This window comes from Sinocyclocheilus grahami, unplaced genomic scaffold (genome assembly GCF_001515645.1).
Source record: "Sinocyclocheilus grahami isolate Dianchi unplaced genomic scaffold, SAMN03320097.WGS_v1.1 scaffold1793.1, whole genome shotgun sequence".
Classification (NCBI taxonomy): domain Eukaryota; kingdom Metazoa; phylum Chordata; class Actinopteri; order Cypriniformes; family Cyprinidae; genus Sinocyclocheilus; species Sinocyclocheilus grahami.
In genome coordinates this window covers 89,602-105,817 of record NW_015506972.1, presented here as the reverse complement: position 1 = coordinate 105,817, position 16,216 = coordinate 89,602, and the positions used below count along the sequence as shown (strand labels likewise).

At 35.2% G+C, this 16,216-nt stretch overlaps 1 protein-coding gene across 1 annotated transcript in view; it reads right to left on the bottom strand.

Annotated features, from left to right (window-relative positions):
* Positions 1-16,216, bottom strand: part of LOC107572677 (F-box only protein 11-like) — a 21,411-nt gene that overhangs the window by 4,177 nt on the left and 1,018 nt on the right. The window contains exons 2-16 of the mRNA XM_016259109.1: positions 11,178-11,325; positions 9,966-10,146; positions 9,564-9,647; positions 8,897-9,029; positions 8,160-8,266; positions 7,857-7,968; positions 6,283-6,389; positions 6,049-6,186; positions 4,589-4,806; positions 4,315-4,495; positions 3,186-3,308; positions 2,649-2,734; positions 1,319-1,395; positions 1,074-1,217; positions 885-995 (exon numbers count right to left, since the gene is read on the bottom strand). Coding sequence (XP_016114595.1) covers positions 885-995; positions 1,074-1,217; positions 1,319-1,395; positions 2,649-2,734; positions 3,186-3,308; positions 4,315-4,495; positions 4,589-4,806; positions 6,049-6,186; positions 6,283-6,389; positions 7,857-7,968; positions 8,160-8,266; positions 8,897-9,029; positions 9,564-9,647; positions 9,966-10,146; positions 11,178-11,325 — 1,950 coding nt within the window. The remainder of the gene's footprint in view (positions 1-884; positions 996-1,073; positions 1,218-1,318; positions 1,396-2,648; positions 2,735-3,185; positions 3,309-4,314; positions 4,496-4,588; positions 4,807-6,048; positions 6,187-6,282; positions 6,390-7,856; positions 7,969-8,159; positions 8,267-8,896; positions 9,030-9,563; positions 9,648-9,965; positions 10,147-11,177; positions 11,326-16,216) is intronic.

Sequence of the window (16,216 nt, the reverse complement as noted above, 5' to 3'; positions counted from 1 at the left end):
AGAGAGAGAGAGAGACACATCACATTACAGTGGAGTCAGCTGTCTTAACCGTGGCTTGTGTGCTGCAAACACATAGCAGCTTCATCACTGTGTCTGTCACGCCACTCTGTTCCCCTTTCGGGCTGTCTTTACATTTATTTTGAAAGATGAAGCTCGCGATTATGGTAAGGGGCGTTACATTTCCGACGAGTGCTTGCGGTGTTCGGCCAATCACAATGCACTGGGTCAGCTGGCCAATCAGAGCAGACTGCGCTTGTCGGAAGGATGGACTTTGTAGAAAACGAAGCGTTTGAGAGAGGCGGGGCATAGAGGACCTACAATAATGTACAGTATTTGAAAAAGAATGTGTTTTTTGAACATTAAAGCATGTCAACATATTCTGTTACACCAAATACACCAAATAATGATCTTTAAAAAAGCATATGACCCCTTTAATTCTGCTTTGTTCCCAAAACATTTTTCTTTTACTAAAAATGATTTTACTAATTTTACCAAAATTACTAAAACTGAAGTTTTTTTTAAAGCATGTATTTAAGTGTTAAACTGCATAGTGTCATGCTAAATCAATAAATGTGAATATATTCCTACACAAATCTGCAGATTTACTATACAAAACCATAATGAAAGGGTTGACAATCCTAAGAAAAGACGCAGCATTTGTTTCTGCATGTGCTTCCTGTTCACTCCTGAAAGGATGATGTCAGTATGACGTCCAGAATATAAAAGCGTTTTAAGGGGTGTTTATTATGGTAACAGCACTGACACATAATGAGGACAAAGCATCAAGTGAAATTTTTTTTCTCAAAACAATTGTGCAAGACGCCTGTATTATCTAATCAAAGTTGATGTAGTAGCTGTTGCATTACTGAAATGAAAATGCGTACCGGCAGCAAAACCGTCAAATATCCTGTTCTTGCGCAGCACAGGATGACTGTTAGTACTGATGAGGACTCCGGCCTGAGCGTTCCTGAAGATATCATTCTCCTCCAACAACCCTGCAACATATGAAAGCATCATCATGAAGCTGACGCGCGCACAGAACAGACTGCGATTATATCAGAGAGGAGCATCACCTCGACCTCCGTTGAATATACAGATTCCTCCGTCCCTCCCGTCGTGGATCTTGTTTCTGCGGAGTGTGGGGTTGCTGTCGGTCTTGATCCAAACCCCGGCCATAGCGTTGTCAAAGATCTCATTGTCTTCAATAAAGCCTAAACCTGAGAACAGATTCAGAGGATGCTTGTCTGTCTGAACAAAATGTAGAAACATGAGCCTTTCTATCAAGCAAGACATCAATAGGTAATGACGGAAATATTACCTGAATTGTAAACAAGAATTCCTCCGTTTTGTCCACCCCAGATCTTATTCCGCCTAATTTTTGGATTGCTGCCAGTTCTACAAGAAGAAATCCAAAAAAGATCTATTTAATGTCACTTCTTTTTTTAAAGTCATGTTATAACCCAACAAGTCTGTGGCTGCTCGATAAAATAAATAAATCATACATTATGTAATAATAATAATACTATAAAAATAATTATAATTTAAAATAATAATGTACAAGTTAATTAAATAATAATAATAATAATCATCTAAAAATAACAATGGATTTCCTTGAACTTTGAAAATAAATGTAAAAAATAAACAAATAATACATGTAATAAATAAATTTAAATAAAATATAAAATAAAATAACAAAATAAATAATTCAATATAAAATAAATAATGTTAATATAAAATAATGAATAAAATAAAACTATAAAAATTTGTATTATTATTATAAAAATAATCAATTCAATAAATAAATAAAACTAATAAATAAAATAAATTGGACTACGTTGTAGTGCTCTTCCACAACCACTGAATATGTATTCAACATACATAAAAAATAAGTAAATAAATCAAATTTGGACTGGAAAAAAAAAAAACAGGAGTTGAAAGTGAGAGCATCATTGTGAAATAGAATTCAAATATCCCCAGCCCTACATGATAATGCTTGTTAAGTCTAATAAACCTGAAAATCACACACGTTGGCAATGAAATCGCCATTGGCTAGTACATTTTTTAGTTTACTCGCCAAATTGATATATATAAAGCTTATGTTTGTATGGCACAGCTTTTTAAATATCTGAAAGTACACTCTTAAGTTTTATAATATAATATTATGACAATCAAGCATTAATAATAGAACTTTAGTAGTTAGAATTAAGACTTGGTAACCATGTATGAATGCATATTTGTCATTTTAACTGAACTTAGGACTGGTGGAGGTGCTTAAGATATTGTTGGTCATTCAGTGTTTCTGTGTTGTCAGAGTTCGCTCGAACTGATTTGCTGAAATCAAAACAGGGATGATCATAGGCGAGTACCAGCCAATGAGATTGCAGTTTGCTCAATAGCTCCGCCCACTACCGGAGAAACCGGCAGTATCTTATGGTTCTTAAAAACTGAAGAATTCCAAATGAACTCTGCTATTTTGACATAATATATAAAAATATATCTATGCTAAACTTGTAATTAGCCTCTAACACACACACTGGCGGGTAAAATCTATGAATTTATTAGCCAATGGCTAACGATAGACGTCATTTAGTCGCTCAGATTGAAGATTTAGTCACATTGTAGAGGGTTGATACAACAATGCCACTGACCTGATCTGAACTCCAGAGTACATGTGGTTATAGATGTCATTGTCTTCTAGCACACCGTGACCGTTGTCATAAAAATAAACGCCCACCTGTGGACAAAAACACATTTAATGCATCACTGCAGGAGGATCCAGAGACTGGCTTCAGACTAGGGCTGCACGATAAATCGCATGCGATATTTAATGCGCATCTTGTCAGTAAAGTCGGTTCTGTAATCAGCGGTAAATCTACATCACGTGCGTGCTTTCACATTGAGCAGCATTAACTACACAGAGCCGTTGTTCACTGACGAGCAGCGCAAAAAATCGCGCGAATATGAACGTGGTTTTGTGCAGCTCGTCAGTGAACAACGGCTCGGTGTAGTTAATGCTGCTCAATGTGAAAGCACGCAAACTTAGATTTTATCTCAAGAACCACTCTGTCCCGAATGCAATCATGGTCATTTGTGTCATAAAATGCCTCTGCATGACACCATAAGTCTGTATCAAGCGTGCATGTGGAATCCGGTCACACAGAGCGAGGGAAGTGAAGCGTGCACACCTGTTTTCCGCTGTGTATCCGGTTTCTGCGCAGTACAGGTGTGCTGCCCGTAGTCACCCACACACCGGCCAACGTGTTACTGTACACCTCGTTCTCCTCGATCACTCCCTGACCCTTCTCATGCTGAAACAGACCACAGAGAGACGGGACAATCAGTCTGTACCCATGCTTTAGTGAACTCAAGTTACTGGGGCAAAGCACGCCCCCGCACTATTAAACCACTATCAATTAAGACTGTCACGGTTAGAATCATCATAAATGACAAATTGCACAGAAAAAGCACAGAAGACAATATAATAATACAAAAATGATAATATAAACATAAATAAATAGAAAAATTACTAATAATAAATGCATAAATAAAATTGATATGAACTAATAAAAATAAAACATGTACATTATTTTATTGTATTAAAAATATAATAAATAAAATAAATATAAAAAAAGATCATCTGTGTTGTAGTGGCACAACCAACTGGAAAACTGCACACAGAAGCTGGGGAGTGCTTCAGTAATGGGGAAGGTTCTTAGCTTGCTTTCAGTACATTATTTATTCCCAATTTGAAAAATACATTTTGTTTTTCATCCTACTGAGATGAGCAATGTGAAGTCTTGCTTTCTAATGCATAAAAAAAGTGCATGGTTCTAATTAATTCAATAAGCATGACATAAGACAAAACAGATACATTTAATAAGGTAATTATAAAAATTGCTTATAAAAAAGGTAGAAATATACAATATTACATTCCCTTAATGAAAAAATTAAAGGGATAGTTCAGTCAAAAATGAAACTTCTGTCATCATTTACTCACCATCAAGTTGTTCCAAACCTGTATGAGTTTCTTTCTTCTGCTGAACACAAAAGAAGATATTTTGAAAAATGTTGGTGACCAAACAGTTGATGGTACACATTGACTTCCATACTATGAAAAAAAAAAAATACTATGGAAGTCAATGGCTACCGGCAACTGTTTGGTCACCGACATTTTTCAAAATATCTTCCTTCATGCTCAACAGATGAAAGAACACCATACAGGTTTGGAACAACTTGAAAGTTAAGTACATGATGACAATTTTCATTTTTGGATGAACCATCGCTTTAATTTCTGACCCTGTGCTGTTCGCTCACCACATAAATGCCTCCATGCTGTCCGTCGTGGATCTTGTTGTGCCGGACGATCGGGCAGCTGTTGGTCCGGATCTGGATTCCAGCTAAGGCGTTGCCGTAGATGTCGTTCCCTTCAATGAGACCTCGGCCGTCGCCGAATATGTAAACACCACCCTGGTTTCCATTGAATATGGCGTTACCTCTGCCATTGATCAGAAGAGGGGTTATAACTGAGCATAAACAGTGTAACTGTACAGATATCACAGTATGATATGATTAGATCATAGTCTTTCACCTGATCGTGGGGTCGCTGTTTGAGGTAATCCACACACCCGCAAAGTTGTTTGCATAGATCTTGTTCTCGATGAACTGGCCTCGGCCCTTCTCGTGCACGTAGATGCCACCCGTCTGTCCGTGATGGATCTCGCAGCGCACCACCGTAGGGTTAGCATACGCCTTCACCTCGAAACCTGCTATCCGGTTCCTGTGGATGCTGCAGCTTTCAAAGTAGCCCTGCAGAGGGAGCCAGAGTAACCAAAAACACACTTCGACTGTGTTTATGTCAAAGTTCAGAATATAGTTCACTAAAACCAAAAAAAAAAAAAAAATGAAATAAAATATTTTGTAAAAATTCAAACTTATTTTATTTCAGCTAGCTGCCAAGTCAACATCTCTCATTGTCATTATAACCTGATGTACAAAAATAACTAAAGCTAAAACTGAAATGACAATTAATAAAAACTATATGGACATTAAAAAATAAATAAAAATGACACACAACAAAATTACTAAAACTAACTAAAATCAAAATCTAAAAATCAAAACCAATTCAAAATATTAATCAAAACGTCTTTTATTAATATTATTTTATGAAAGCAAAATGAAAACGGCACATATAAAAATAAAAACTAATTCAAAATGTTAATAAAAAAATGACTATTTCAGCTAGCTGCCAAGGCAACATTTCTCATTTTCAATTTTATTTCAATTCAGTTTCATTTAGTTAATTTAGTTGTACAAATATAACTAAAACTGTTTTTAAAACAGTATAATTACTATATAACTAATCAAATGATAAAAGCACACAACTAAACAACACAAACAAGTAAAGCTTAAAAATAGTTTTTGTTAATTGAACAAAGGTGAAAAAATAAAATATAAATATTAGATGAAAACTTAATAAACGTTGTTATTTCAGCTTTATTTTCAACAAAAACATTTTTTACAGTTTTTTTTGTTATTTTAGTATTATTTACATACTATTATACTATTTATTAATATTTTGAATTGTCATTTATATTTTCATTTTAGTTGAACTTTTAGTAATTTATGTTATGTGCTTTTGCAATTTCTATTAGTTTTTTTATATTTCTATTTAGCTTGCATTTATTTTTAAAGTCATTTTAGTACTTCAACTTCGACTTATTTTATTTCAGTTAGTTGCCAAGGCAACACTTCTGTGTTTTTTTTAGTTTAAGTACTAAAATGACTAAAACTAAAATAGAAATAAAACAGAAAAATTAAAAAACAAATAAAAAACGACAAAAGCACAACATGAATTAAGTTAAACTCAAATTAAAATGCAAACTTAATATTTAAATTGTATATTATTTGAGCTTTATATTCAATTCTGAATATCCTCCATGTCTCAATGTTTAAAGTCAGTCCCTGGACGATTAAAGAGAAAAAACACAACCGCTAGCATTTTAGTGTGACACATATCTGACGGTGTATAGAGACAGAGAGGGTTGTTACCATGCCGTGGTCAAACGTGAACACCCCCACGTCTCTGCCGTGATGGATGTGGTTCCGTCTGATGATGGGGTTGCCGTGGTTTTTCACCCAGATCCCTGCTAGTGCATTATTGGATATCTCGTTGTCTTCGTAAATGCCCTGCAGAGCAAGCGGAGAGAGCGACAGCTGAACACCGTGATTCATCTGCCACAGAAACCAATCTGATGGTATATTCCAGACAGAGCTTCACATTACCTGTGCATGGTCTGTGATATAGAGCCCCACGTTCTCACAGTCACTGATGTTACAGTGCTTGATGGTGGGTGACGCTCCCTGTCCGCTCACACACACTGCAGAGCCCACTGCAGGAAGACAACACACCACCGGCAGCATCAGACACCATTCAGCTCAACAGAAGGGCTTCAGACAATCAAATGCTATTCAAAATCTCAAAATATACATGATTTCAGGTCATGTGCACAATTAATAAGCAGGGCAGTGGAACGCAAAAACATGCTCTATGTGAACCGGCCCAAAGAAGGGCCCTATGAAATCCGTTCTCAAATTCTGTTTTAATTTTAATTTTATGGATTCCATTTTAATGGATAAATTACATTTTGGCAATCAAAAAGCATGTCTAATTAATTGAAATAATGAAACATACAATTTAACATCAATTTATTAAAAGTTTAACATTACATTTTTGAAGCCCTAAGAAATCTTTAAAATTGTTCCCAAATTCTGTTTTTTGTTGTTTTTCCTGGATTCTATTTTTTTTTTTTTATAATTTACATTTTTCTGGTTTACATTTCAATAGTTACATTTAATTTTTGTAATCAAAAAGCATGTCTAAATCAATTGAAATCATGAAAATCATGAAACAATTTAATAACAATTTATTAAAAGCTTAACAAAAATTGAATTTTTAGGGCCCTATGAAGTTGGTTTTATTTTATTTTATTTTTTTCCAAATTCAGTTTTTTTGCATTTGTATTTTTCTGGATTCCGTTTTAATGGTTAAATTAAATTTTGGCAATGAAGAAGCATGTCTAATTAATTGAAATCATGAAGCTTTTTAACAAATTTAAAAGTTAAACAAAAATGACATTTTTAGGGCCCTATGAAATACGTTATATTATTTTACGTAATTTTTCGCAACTTTTGTGTTTCCTGTTTTAATTAACTGATCTAATTAACTGAATTCGTAAAACTTTAGTAATTTAATAATTACTTTTTTCAATAATAAGGCCCTAAGAAATTATTATTATTATTATTTTAGAATTTCTGTGTTGTCTGTTTTATTTTTTCTGGATTTATGATTTATAAAAACAATAACAATTTAATTAATCTTCTAAAATTTAATCAATTGAAAATGTAACCTTTTTTGTCAAACAAACAGCTGCACAAGAGGTTTACTGATAAAAATAAAACATGGAAGAAAAATTGTGTTATAAGTTTTAATGATTTTATTACTTCGAGAAGTACATTCTACTGTACAGTAGCAATATATTTCACAGACACTCGTCCATAACACGATTTGATTTATTGTGCACTGCTACTTTTGATTTATTCATCCAAAATGTGCAGAATCCCATGACAATTCAGCATTATACAGTAAATTACATTTTTATGACTGGACTGGATTTTCTGCATCACAGAAATCACAGAGCCTTAGGGTTAAAGGTTGGTTTGAATCCCTAACCACAAGAATGAGCAACAGTAATGGTGATGTTTGACTTCTGGACACTCACTACAACAAACGTGCACCATAAAAATGTCCCCCCGCCCAACACATTTGGGGGAATAATAAAGAAGACAGCTGTGGTCACCTGTGCAGGTACTGCGGATGATGCAGTGGTCAATGATGGGGCTGCAGTTGACGGTGATCTCCAGGCAGTGATGAGCGTTGTGATGTTGAGCTGATTTGTCATCAGGATTGAACTGTAACAGAGATCCATCATGTACATTATATGCACATCTGCATAAAAACAAGACTGTGGCAATAACTCCTTTTTGTTTTCTTGTACATGGAAGAATGTATACAAGACATGGCGAGTAAAATGATGACAGGATTTTAGGTGAACTTTTCCTTGAGCCTTCTTTTATTGAATAGCGCATATGAAGAAACTCACCTTTATTGTCATATATCCTACATACGCGTCCTCTGACCCCTCCATGAACACAAACGTTGAATCTCTAGTGTTCTCGATGATGACTTTATCCGCTACTTTCCCCGGAGCTGCAAAAGCATATGTACAATTAATATTTAAGTTATATAAAAAAAAACTTAAAAAAAAACTTGTGTTCTACACTAATATGCTACAGTTTCAGGTCTGTAAGATTTGTGTTACTTAATACTTGTATTATTCTGCATGGATGCATTAAATTAACTAAAAGTGAGAGTAAAGACATTTATAATATTACAAAAGATTTCTATTTCAATTAAATGCTGTTCGTTTGAACTTTCTATTCATCAAAGAATCCTGAAATAAAACACATCACAGTTTCCACAACAATATGATGCAGCACAACTGTTTTCAACATAAATGTTTCTTGAGCAGCAAATCAGTATATTAGAATGATTTCTGAAGGATCATGTGACACTGAGGACTGGAGTAATGATGCTGAAAATTCAGCTTTGAACACAGAAATAAATTACATTTTAAAATATATTCAAAGAGTAAACAGATTATTTTAAATTGTAATAATATTTCACAATTTTTTACTGTATTTTTGATCAAATAAATGCAGCCTGGGTGAGCATAAAATCTTTTTAAAAAATCTTTTAAAAATTATACCAACACCAAACCTTTGAATGGTACTGTACTTAAATATTGACATGGTTCAAGACTCATATGCATACTCATACCAGCGCCTATCATTGTGATGGGCGACTCGATGTAGATCCATTCATCCGTGTAGATCCCAGAATGGACAAATATCAAACCGTCAAAGTGGGCTTCCTGAACTCCTCCCAGAGCGTCTTCAATGGTGTCATAATACTGAGGAAAGAGTGAAAAGCAGGATTACAAAACAGATCATTCCGTCTCTAAATAAAGACTGAGCCACATTTGAAGCAGTTATTTGGAACAGCATTGAATATTAAACTTATCCTGCAGAGTTTGTGCTACAGAAATGAGTGGGAGGTGGGCTGTTACTTTAACAAAAGTGCATGATTTTTGACTGGCGGGTGATAAAAAGTACAAAAAAAACAACAACAAAATAAAATCTACAGACACTAACGGAGGGAATTCAACCATATCTAAACATTAAAACATCACAGAGAGTAGGAAAAGACTTTTATTTGCAAACAACCACTTATGTTTTAATCAGAAAATGCACAAATCTAGATGTGATTATTGTTATGCATATATGTAATAATTTATTAAATGTTGCCACCATTCTGCACAAGATAGAAGCCACTTGAGGCAGTGCATGGTAATTTTACTACAGTTCAGAGGTGTTTGCAAGACATGACCACATAATGGTCATATAATCAAACCATATAATCCATCTATAGATTGCCTAGAACTTACCAGCATGTTTTCTCGTCCCTTGTATCTGGCCGGGTTGCTGTAGAAATGTTCAGCGAAGCCAGGCTTGACGTGAGCGCCTTTATACTGCAAACACAAAGGTCAGGGATCCGTCAGAAAGCTCGCTGATGATTACGGACACATCGAGAGCTCCCTAATTATCACATTACCAAACCATCTGTCCGCTTTCGGATTCAGGGGGAAAAGACTAAATTACTCATTCTCAGATATGTATTGTTGTGCTTGCTGTACTATTAAATTGACAATAGCATTTGTAGTCAAATGAGAATAACAGAAACAGTCCATTTAATTCTAAAAGAGAGGGTGGAAAATGGTCAGTAAATACTAAATTCTGACTGTTTTTTTAGCCCAAAACACAATCGAAATGAGCCACGGGAACAGTACCAGTTGCTGAAAGCTGTCCTTCCAGGGATTGGGCTGTTCATACTCTTCTGGGTTGATCTGGTAAAACTTCCCAGACTCGGGGTGCATCATGGGACGCGTGTACTCGAACACCTCCATGTACAGTCTCTTCCTGCAGACCGGATGAGAAGAATAAAGATCAGTGACCCTTACAAAAACACTACTGTAAAGATCAAGTGATGTCATCAGACTGTTTTACCCTGGTACTGAATGACTACCATATTCATGCACCATGGTAGATGTACTGAATAACAGTGCCAATGCAAAAATGGCTATTTGACTACTTTTGCAATCCATCCTTTGTTAAGACAGATGCATTTATCAGATATTTGATTTGAACTTCAGTAGCAAAAAGGCTTTAGAGTTGCTAAATTACATTCATTTATATGAATCAGTTCAAACTGAGTGATTCAAAACTGTGATTCACTGAGTCTTCACTCAAATCAGTTTGAAGATGTGTGCCATTTTTATTTATTAAAATGCTGAAGTAGATGAGTAGTATTTTTTTTATTTGGCTATTACACTACTTCTGCAATCCATCATTTTCAATCCCATATAGAAATGTTAAGGCAGATGTACAGTGCTTAACAAATTTATTAGACCACCACCCAATGTAAGGTTTGTGCCACAGCTGCCCTAAACTAATACATTTTTATGTTTCTGCAATGGTTAATCCACCAGTATGTGTAAGCTCTTTAGTCACAGTAGTGTTTCTAATGCTAAAATATAAGTAATGTTGTTATCCATGAATTTTCGAATTTACTGTTTTACAAGAAAGGCATAAAAATAGTGAAGCACTTTTTTTATTTATTCAGATGCCCAATTACAGTCAATAACAACAGAGACTGTGGAAAAGTACATTAAAACAATGCCAGCAAGAATGCAAGCTGTTATCAAGGCTAAAGGAGACCATACAAAATATTAAGTTTTTTGGTTACGTGTGAATAAAGACATTTGCCTAATAAATGACAATACAATTTTTTGTTTTAAACAAGTTTTTGACAGATTCCTAAAATATGTGTTTTTTCTTTATTATGATAGGTGGTCTAATACATTTGTTAAGCACATAAAGTGTTTAAAATACCTCCTCCAAAAACACACGGCTGATTTCCTTGGCAGCTGTGGCAAACGGAGCAGGTGACACCGCGAATCGGGGTCAGAGGAGGCAGAGGTTGAATGGGGCAGCCATGACACCCGTGCATCCCTTTGATGACAGGCCTGAAACCCGAGACGGAGCCGCCCCGCTGTTGCAGCCCAAACACAGACCGTATCTCCTCTCTAGACTCCTGCAGGTCCGACGGCACCTCTTCAAACAGAAACGCTAGATTCATTTCAGAGGATGCTGATAGAACATAAAAGCCAAGTTCATTCAGAAATTGGTAACAGTAGACATCACTGCCCTACAAAGGCAAAAGACCTTAACTCGCTAGAGTGTGAAACTGAGAAAGATTTATTTAAAGTTTTTTACTTGTCCAACCAAATTAATTATAGCTAGGACACTGGAAATTTAACAATTAGATGTTTTAGTAATGAAAATTATCTGCATTAAAAAAATTGTGAGCTCAAATTTGATTTTGAAGCTAATGTACTCTGCCTTTGCATTGTCTGCAAAACGTGAGAAGTCGCACCTAGGCAAAAGGCAGTAACTTTCACATTATCAATATTTGGTTGCTGATCACCATTTACAAAATCATTATAGTAACACCTGTATAAAATCTAGTGATCATGGGCTATCTCATATAGGATATTGCATATAGTAATGTGACTGTATTAATTGTTTTTTTTTTACCGTAACAAGCGAACTAAAAGTTAAACATGGGAGTGGATACCGTGGATTCTTCACAAATAAAACAAGAATCATCAGTGACCAATTCCCCACACCACAAACTGATGATAACTTCATAACGACAAATACACACTCTCTCTCCTCCTTCTCTCCACTCTCGGAGACGGACGTTTCCAAACTTATCCTTTCCAATCATCCTACTACTTGTCCACTTGATCCTATCCCCACTCACCTTCTTCAGGCCATTTCTTTTTCAGTCATACCTTCGCTTACTCACATTATCAACACCTCTCTTCCCACTGGTATATTTCCCACAGCATTTAAGCAGGCTCGGGTAAGCCCACTGCTTAAAAAACCCTCTCTAAATCCAGCACTTTTAGAAAACTACAGACCAGTATCCCTTCTTCCATTCATTGCAAAGACACTTAAGCGAGTTGTGTTCAACCAACTCTCCTGGACAGCAAACAATCTGGCTTCAAAAGCAGCCACTCAACTGAGACTGCCCTGCTCTTGGTTACTGAAGCCCTGAGACTGGCAATAGCAGCTTCCAAATTCTCAGTACTCATCTTGCTGGATCTGTCTGCTGCTTTTGACACAGTTAACCACCAGATCCTCCTGTCCACCCTCAGAAAGATGGGCATCTCAGGAACCGCACTCCTGTGGTTCAAGTCTTACCTCTCAGGTAGGTCTTTCTAGGTGTCTTGAGAGGGGTGAGGTTTCTAAGTCACAACTTCTTGCTACTGGGGTTCCTTAAGGCTCAGTGCTTGGACCACTTCTCTTCTCCATCTATATGTCATCATTAGGATCTGTCATTCAGACGCATGGCTTTTCTTATCACTGCTATGCTGATGACCCTCAAATCTACTTCTCATTCCAACCAGATGATCCAACGGTAGCTGCTCGCATTGCAGCCTGTCTGAGAGATATTTCTAGCTGGATGAAGGACAATCACCTTCAGCTCAACCTTACTAAGACAGAACTGCTTGTGGTTCCAGCAAACCCATTGTTTCATCACAGCTGCTCTATATAGCTGGGTTCATCAACCATAACGCCTTCCAGGACAGCCAGAAACCTAGGAGTTGTGATCGATGATCAGTTAAGCTTCACAGACCACATTGCTACAACGGCCCGGTCCTGCAGATTTGCCTTATACAACATTAGGAAGATTAGACCCTTCCTGTCAGAGCAAGCCACACAACTTCTTGTCCAAGCTCTTGTTCTCTCCAGACTGGACTATTGTAATGCTCTCTTGGCGGGCCTTCCCGCATGCACTATCAAGCCTCTGCAACTGATCTAGAATGCAGCAGCGAGAGTGGTCTTCAATGAGCCAAAAAAAGCTCACGTTACTCTGGCTACCAGTAGCCGCTCGCATCAAATTCAAGGTACTGATGCTTGCCTTTAAGACCACCACTGGCACTGCACCAATATACCTAAACTCGCTAGTTCAAACTTCTGTGCCCTCCAGAAGCTTGCGTTCTGCAAGTGAACAGCGCCTTGTGGTGCCATCCCAAAGAGGCACAAAATCAGAGACGACCCATTATTTTCTTGGAAAAACAACAAAATTGACTCAAGATACTTATGCACATGATAAAGGATGTCTTGAATTTCCCAAAAAAATCAGTAACTCATTTTCGACAAAAATTTAAGTTACAGTCTTTTGCCTTTGCACGGCAGATCACACAATGGTATTTAGCCTAGTTACTAAAATAAATATAGTGATCTAAATATTTTTTGGTCTGACTGGCTCAAATCAGGGTCATTATAGTTAACTAAAACCATTTAAAAACAACAAATTACTTGAAACAAACTGAAATAATAATTGAAATAATATTTCTTTGTTTATTTTATTTTAAACAATTTAATATTTTATTTCAGGTAGTTGCCAAGCCAACATTTCTCATTTCCTTTTTGTTTAGCATGGGTTATTAAAGTTAAATAAAATAAATAAATAAATAAAATTGTTACCAGAAACAAACTTTAACTTAAATAATAATTGAAATTATATTTATTTAGGTTTCAAAACCTAAGATTTAGATTTAATATTTTATTTTATACTATTTTATATTCTATTTCGTTTTAGTTCAGATATTTGCCAAGCCAACATTTCTCATTTTATTTTTTTACTTGGGTTATTATAGTTAACTAAAACAAAAACCATTTAAAAAATAAAAGTTACTTGAAACAAACTTTAACTGAAATAATTGAAATATTTATTGATTGATTTATTATAGTTTATTTTATTTCATTTCAGTTAGTTGTCAAGCTAACAGTTTTACTTAATTTAACTTGATGTATCAAAATAACTAAAACTGAAATAAAATTAATAAAAACTATATAGACATATTTAAAAAAAACCGAATAAAATTACAGAAAATGCAACAAAATTACTAAAACTTTAACTAAAATGTATATATATATATATATATATATATATATATATATATATATATATATATATATATAAATAAATAAAATTTAAAAAAATTATCAAAATAAAAAATGTAATAAAATATACAAAAATATATAAAAATAAAACAAATTCAAAATATTAATAAAAACTATGGTTTAAGAGCTGATAAAGTCATAGAAAAAGTGGAACAAAAAGTGTAGTCACATTTACTGCTGCTCGGCGGTCATTTCAACAGGAAGTCACACAATTGGGAATTCTACTTTAAGGTGAAAGATTTACCTAAGCAGATTTTGCAATTGGTTGTGCAAATTTGCCACTTGTATGAATAACAGTTCATTCATCGCTATACTATTGACAGTAGAAAATAGATACTTTTGCAACGATTAGTTCTGTGAAACAAAGCAAAACCAATGTTACACCTCGTCGTCCGATCACAGGCCTTCCGCTCCTTGAGTTCTCTCCAGCACTGGAAAGCTGATCCGATATTTACACGGGTCCTACTTCTTGCCTTATCATAAGCCTTCTTTTGTTCCATAGACGTTTTCCTCTTTTGTTTTTTATCCACCATCTCAATCTTTCTGTCGTCGCTCGGCTCTGATAATGTTCGCCCTGTGCATGGAGCGCTCTCTCCTCCACATCATGAGTAGACACGCCCCTTACTGCTGATTGGCTACAAGTTTGTTTTGGTACTCAGCCCGACTAAGTTTTCTAAAGCGTTTTTGAAAAAATACATACCCCACCTTAAAGGATAATAAATAATTATAACGATAATAATAAGCATAAAGTTTTAATAATCTTTCTAAGAGAAAAGCGAAGTCCAAACCACGGCTATAACGATAAGAGAGGAAAGACATCGTTGGAATCGCTTTTAGAGTGATTTGATTTTAACTGTTAACAATAAAAACACTGAATAGCCAATCAGAATCCAACTTTCCAAAGAACACATTTTTAAAGCAGCAGAGACAATATAGTTAAATATAGTTATCATCAGGGTTTAAATTGGGCCGGGGCCGAGCCTACATAGACTCCAGGCCTCCACATTAACACTTCATTAACGTCAGACAAGTAACGTGATTAAAACATCAGTAACCAAAAATGTAAACACCAAAACGTAAGTATTATTTTGATTTTATTACATTTAGAGTAAGTGGCGAATAGTGGATATAGCTACTGTATATAATGCATCTATTGACGGAATAAGGTTGCGCAGCTGAGGCGAGGCTCACGCAGCCTCTTCAGGACAAATCAAAACGCGCAACATTAAGAAACTCCGCATTCTGAGGTAAAAATTCAAAATGCAAAGTTTTTATATTTAAAATACAGTTAGTTAGGAAACATCACACAACGTTTTCACCATTACGACTGTTTAATAGTTCTATAAACGGTTCAATAAGCAAATACAATAATATTAGGTCACTTACATTTGAGGCGGAAACACAGCACATCTCACAGCAACCAGCCGATTCATTGCTGATTGATTTAGTGTTTTGAACGAATCGGTTGAGTCAAAGTTTCATTAGCCTATGCATAAACATCTGATGAATCTGCCATTTGAACGAATCGTTTGAATGAACGACTCACTCATTACACGCTCACTACTGCCATTTTAATTTCGTTGAAGTATCATTTCCACCATCATTTCTTGTTTGTATATTCAAAAATATTTAAAATAATCTCATAACATTATTTAATGCAGTTGTATTTTTCAGTGTAAATGATTTAATTTGATCATGTAGGCTTATAGATAATCACATTATTATAATTGAATTTAAAGATCAAACGTAAGAATTTGAAATGAAAGTATTAATGAGATTAGTGGGAAAATGCCCTCTATAAAGGTAAATATATATATATATATATATATATAGAATATTAAAAAAACACGCAGATTTATGTCACAAGTGATAGAAAACTGATGAGAATATATTGCTTAAGAATAAATCATATTTGCAAAAAACAACACACACACTCACATACATACACATATATATACACACACACACATGTAACCTCGATACCATGCCGCCCCCACCCCCC